This window comes from Oncorhynchus keta, chromosome 5 (assembly GCF_023373465.1).
Source record: "Oncorhynchus keta strain PuntledgeMale-10-30-2019 chromosome 5, Oket_V2, whole genome shotgun sequence".
NCBI lineage: Eukaryota > Metazoa > Chordata > Actinopteri > Salmoniformes > Salmonidae > Oncorhynchus > Oncorhynchus keta.
Window position 1 is genome coordinate 27318843 of NC_068425.1, and position 6004 is coordinate 27324846.

At 40.8% G+C, this 6004-nt stretch overlaps 1 gene segment (V, D, J or C); it reads right to left on the reverse strand.

The window, feature by feature from the left end:
- Window positions 1-1274: 1274 nt before the first annotated feature.
- The window catches only part of LOC118384737 (Ig mu chain C region membrane-bound form-like), a 5594-nt gene continuing 864 nt past the window's right edge, over window positions 1275-6004 (reverse strand). Inside the window, 6 exon segments of the C gene segment in view lie at window positions 1275-1552; window positions 1848-2002; window positions 2833-3147; window positions 3486-3791; window positions 3922-4197; window positions 4411-4713. Of these exon segments, the coding sequence occupies window positions 1514-1552; window positions 1848-2002; window positions 2833-3147; window positions 3486-3791; window positions 3922-4197; window positions 4411-4713 (1394 nt within the window).

Sequence of the window (6004 nt, forward strand, 5' to 3'; positions counted from 1 at the left end):
TCGGCGGCGAGGGTGGATTATCCCAGGACACGAAGGGGAGGAACTAGGACATTAATGGAGTGGGGTCCACGTTCCGAGCCGGAACCGCCACCATGGACAGACGCCCACCCGGACCCTCCCTATGGTTTTGAGGTGCGTCCGGGAGTCCGCACCTTAGGGGGGGGTTCTGTCACGCCTTGGTCATTGTATTTTGTGTTTTTTATATTGTATTTTCGTATTGTGGTTTGTAGTATTTGGGATCGCGGCTGAGTAGGGGTGTTGTATAGGCTTGGCTGCCTGAGGCGGTTCTCAATCAGAGTCAGGTGATTCTCGTTGTCTCTGATTGGGAACCGTATTTAGGTAGCCTGGGTTTCGCTTTGTATTTCGTGGGTGATTGTTCCTGTCTCTGTGTAGTTTCACCAGATAGGCTGTAATAGGTTTCACGTTCCGTTTGTTGTTTTGTATTTTGTATAGTTATTTCATGTGTCACTTTTTCCATTAAAGTCATGAGTAACCACCACGCTGCATTTCCGTCCGACTCTCTTTCTCCAAACGAAGAACGACGTTACACTCACACCAGTGTGTGGCGGCACATCGATTGGGAACCACTGATCTAAGTTACCAAATAATCAATACCTTAGAAAAGAAACCCACGTTTGAAGGAATTGAATGACTTTCTTAACATAGAAGATAATTCCAACCTATTGGAAGAAGTGGAAAAATATATTGTGTGCGTAGTAGCCCAATAATTGACATACAAAGCGGCACGCCCAAGTGTGTGTGTGTGTGTGTGTGTGTGTGTGTGTGTGTGTGTGTGTGTGTGTGTGTGTGTGTGTGTGTGTGTGTGTGTGTGTGTGTGTGTGTGTGTGTGTGTGTGTGTGTGTGTGTGTGTGTGTGTGTGTGTGTGTGTGCGTTGCTATCGTACATGCAGTGTTTCTCTTCTTTCAAGGAAGTGTATTTGTAGCCCTGGCAGTTGCTGGACAGTTTCAGTGCCACAGGTGTGGTATCAAGGGGATAGAGAGAGAGGAAGCTGCTTTTGCATGACACTATTATTAGACAAGTTAGAGAACCAAGAAACCACCTTAGATCAACTGATTACAGAATGTTGAAGTCTTAGTTGAGTATTACAGATATAGCCTAACGTTGTTTAAATCTGTCCTGGGAGGGAATACAGCTGTAAATTGTTTCCATAGAAAACTCTGCCAAGCATAAACACTCCCAGCAGAAATCAGTAATGTTTTTGGATATCTCCCAGGATTAGTATCCAGTGAATGTCTCAGTAAATAGACAATGACTAGCTAAATCTTAGACTTTATTCAAGTGAAATAGATTACAGAGACATCAGAGGATACACTTAATTTAAAGATAGTGTACAATAGAAATCAATGAAGGAAAAATAACACATCACCACAATGCTTGCATAATATTGAGATCAACAAAACAAATCAATCATAATCAATAATGTATTGGATATATACATAACATTATTAGTGAAGAACACTGTGCCATAACCATCTTTCTAATCTAGACACATCTATCTCTGCAGTCCATCATGTGTTCTTCGCTGCTTCATCTGCAAAGAGGCAGAGACAGATACAGGTTATTACAATAAACAGACAGCAAAGTGGAACAAAGTGGGTTACCTTTGGCCCACAAAGAGCTTCTCCTCAGAAAGGAGCAACTCTCGCTCCCAATCAAATCAGATGTTATTGGTCACATACACAGATGTTATTGCTCGTGTAGTGAAATGCTCACATTCAATTAAACACTTCATAAATAATTATTTTATTTATAATTGTTGTGACGTTTCAGCTGCCAATGGCCTTCATCAGAAGTCTACAATCACGTGAAATAAGTGGTGTCAGTACCTTGACCAGGCTGAGTACTGTGCTGTAGGTGAGAGAGAGAAGGAAGAGGATGATGAAGGAGGAGGTGGTGGACCACAGGCTGCTGAACTCATCCTCAAAGTTGTCCATGCAGCTCAGAGAGAAGCCCACCTCAGGCTCAGTCAGTAGGATGTTCGCTGAGAACAGGGAGAGAGACAGGTGGTGAGGAACGGATGTATACTTGTGTCTGCGTGTGTGTGTGTCTGTGTGTTCATGTGTGTCTGTGTGTTCATGTGTGTTTGTATGTGTTCATGCGTGTTCATGTGTGTCTGTGTATTGTAAACCTGTATTGTATTAGTCTTGATCATATTCTAACAAATACAGCTAATTGAGTTCAAATGATATGTACACACACAGATCAACCCACAGAGAACACATAAAACTGATCTGTGCAGACTCATATCTTGGCCTAATATTAACATGCACACCCACTCACATTATGTCAAACTACACCTTTACACTAAATAGTACATCCATAACCACCTTACTGGAAGCATAATACTACTATGTAGGCTATTTAGTACTGTTGTCTTTTCATGACAATTGTCTTCATTATGTTTGATGTACAGTAGACCAGTATATTTTCCAAGACTTTAAGCAATTGATATACGAACACCAAACCATGTGATCTCATATGCGGTATTGTTTATTAGCCAGCCTCCACATGAAGAAGACACATTGAACAATGACAAAGGACAACAACGGCAACACAAGACTGTGCAATAGCACTGACATTTTACACCACATTAGACTGGACAATATCACAATTGGCAATATGCTTACAGTCAACAAAACAATGACAACACTAACATGTTAACTTTAACTCAACAAGGACAACAATGAAAACATCATAGAGGATAACAGGGGATACACGTTGTAATTGGCTATTCTGACCCACAGAGGAGTCAATAAGGAGACACAACGACACAACACGCAGGTTAACATCACTTGTCTTCACATGAGTTACCCATGGACTTTGACACACTCCTCTCCTGAGGTGCTGTGTTGTTGTCCAAGCGGTGCTTGACGACACATGTGAAAACCGAGTTTCCCTCCCACTTATTTTTTTTGACGGTGAAGACACTGGTGACAGAGTAGTTGCCTTCCGGGGTTTTCTGAGGAGGGCTGGTGACCCCATCCTGGTACTCGCTGCTGTCCTCCTTCCACATGATGTAGATGTCACAGAGAGACGGGCTGACCACCAGGCACACCAGAGTCACATCCCCCTCCTTCTTGGTGTCTTCCTCCGGGAGAAGGTGAACGGACACTGAAGGGGCTCGACCTACAAGAGGATTGATTTGAAGGAGAAACGTTACACTCATGTATGTGTAGGTACATATGAAAACCAGTATGTGAATATCAGTTTAAAATCAACCTAGTGGTCCTTAACCCTGGTTCTGGAGCAACACAGGGGTGTTCAGGTTTCTGTTCTAGTCCAGCACTAACACACCTGATTCAACTAAGCAAAGGTGATAATTAGTTAGTGATTAGTTGATTTGCTGACTCAGGTATGTTAGCATTGGGCTGGAACAAAAGTCTGCACATCCTGTGCCTCCCTCTCCAGAACCTGGAGTATGTGACTACTTATCACAACCACATTGAGATGTTTCAGTGACCTACTTCCTTTGGTAAAGCTGATGTCCTGAATGACCGGTGTGACTTCACCTCTCTTCATGGCAGAACACTGGACTTTGTTCACATTGGTCCACTCCGTCTGGTCTATGGTCAGAGTACTGACCCTGCTGTTCAGGTTGCCCTGTGATTCAACTATTTTTTCCGTCTTGTCCTTTCCGTTGACCTGCCAGGTGATAGTGGTACCAGCCACTGTGTTCTGGTCTGTACCAGTGATGACACAGTCCAGCACTGCTTGGTTGTCGAGGAACACCTTTTTCACACTCGGTGGGTTCAGAGTCACCGTCAGTGGTTCTGAAAGGGGAGAGAAGCAGTCTGAAAGCAGGACATGTTGATGTTACTGATGAGGAACTACACTAAATAATATATAGACTGTATGTGAACATGACATTATTTGTAGTACAGTCTTCTCCTATATACAGACCTGTTTTGGAGATTGTCTTGATGGTGGTTTGTCCCTGGTGCTGCACCACACAGCTGTACTTGACCTTGTTGTTCCAGTCAGTGTTGTTGACCTTCAGCAGACTGCTGGCTGAGTAGAGGCCTGATGGCTGTAGACCTACAGTAGGGGTCGGGCCCTCGACCTCCTTATCATTCTTCTTCCAGGTGACAGTGACTTCCACAACGGCTAAATCTTCAATCATACACATCAGGGTGTACTGGGTGTTGCCAATGGGCGCTGACAGCAAAGACACTGAGACTAAGTGGCCAGAGAGAAAATAAATGGGCACATGTTGGTTTAACCCCTGAAATTATGATGATATTTTCAAAGACATCCATGGTAAACACCAATCATCATTCTATGATCAGGTTTTCTAAACATAAATAGTTTACATCACAAACATTCAAATGCAATCTTTAGAAAAATAGAACCAACTTCATAGAAAAAAACAATATAATGACCAGATCTTACCTGGTTGTTTATTGATGACTGCTGTCTGTTCACTTCCAAGATGTTCCACAGAACACCTGAAATACTGAGATTTTCCCCAGTCATTCTTAGACACACGGAGCTGACTGACTCCGATGTAGGCTCCCCCGCTCTGAACCGACGGGTACTGGACAAAGTCCATCAGCGCACTCCCACTGGCGTCTGTCCATTTGAAGGTGATTAAGGAAGGCGAAAAGCCGGTAGCGACACAACCAATGCTGTAGATGTCGTTAGTAGGGGTTCCACAGTTCATAAGAGGGAATAGGGAAGAGGGGGCTGTGGTTGCTGCAAGAAAGAAAGAAAGGTGACACTTTTTTTGAATGTACAAAAATGACCAGGTAACTACTAGGAATTACCATGGTAAAATGGTCATTACACAGTTATAACCTGAGAACTACTTGTTCATTTAATCTGACACTATATGTTACCATTTAATTCCATGTAGTTGGTTGTCTTGTATTCTTTGAGGTATAACTACCACTAAGTTTCTAGTATATTAGTCATATGTACAAGATACACATGGTTTACACCATCTAACGTAATGCTTACTTACAGGTTCCTTCTCAACAATGCAACAACAATAATAAATAATACAATATAAGAATATGAACATAAAGTAACTGGCTCAGTAGAATATAATAAACATTTTTAGCAAATGTATAATAGATGAAGGCACAATTAAGTACACATTAACACATTCAACTGTAGACACATTTACCAGTGAAAACTGAACTGTAAAATAGAACATGCTTTTCCTCTAATAAAACTGTTTAATTAAATTATTTATATGGATATGGGTGTTGCCAATTAATACTCAATTCAATATAGACTAAGATGAACTCTTATTATTATACCCTATAATCGGTTTATGTGTTAGACTCCATTTTCATTTTCACATGGTCATTTTTGACCTAAAGCAAAGCCTAAATAATCAACTAATTTATCACAAAAAGTGAAAGATGTATGTGGACAGATGAACAAACAACTTACTGCCTTACCTAGGTGTGCTACACTAACAAGATTATCCAAGTAATAATGACTGCTTATCTCCATAAAACAATGATTTATCTACAAACTACAACAATTCGATTGCATGAAAAAATATATATACAGAATATATATACAACATTGTTCCTTTCCCCCAATAGTCAAAGTATCCACCATACACAGTGTGACAAGGGCATATGCCAAGCAATACAAAAACCACCCTCTTTACAGCAATCAGTTTCAACTAATCTTGATAACTTCATCACTGAAACAAAGACATTTGGTTTGTAAAAAAAGACATCTAAATAGATATTACATTCTGACAGAGTCACACTTGGTCAACAATATATTTCCACAATATGGATCCTTTTCTCTGAGACTTTAATTTTTATCTGAGGAACAAATGGTTTTCTTTAGGAAACAAACATCTGCATTGTTATACAACAGCAGAACCTAGAAATTGAGGAACTATTTGACTTTCAAGGAAATGAGCAAATTGAGTTGAACCATTTCTTTAGTGGACTACAAACAGGTCTTTTCAATTACATTTTGCATCTGAAAAATGCAAAAGACAAAATATGTTCTATCT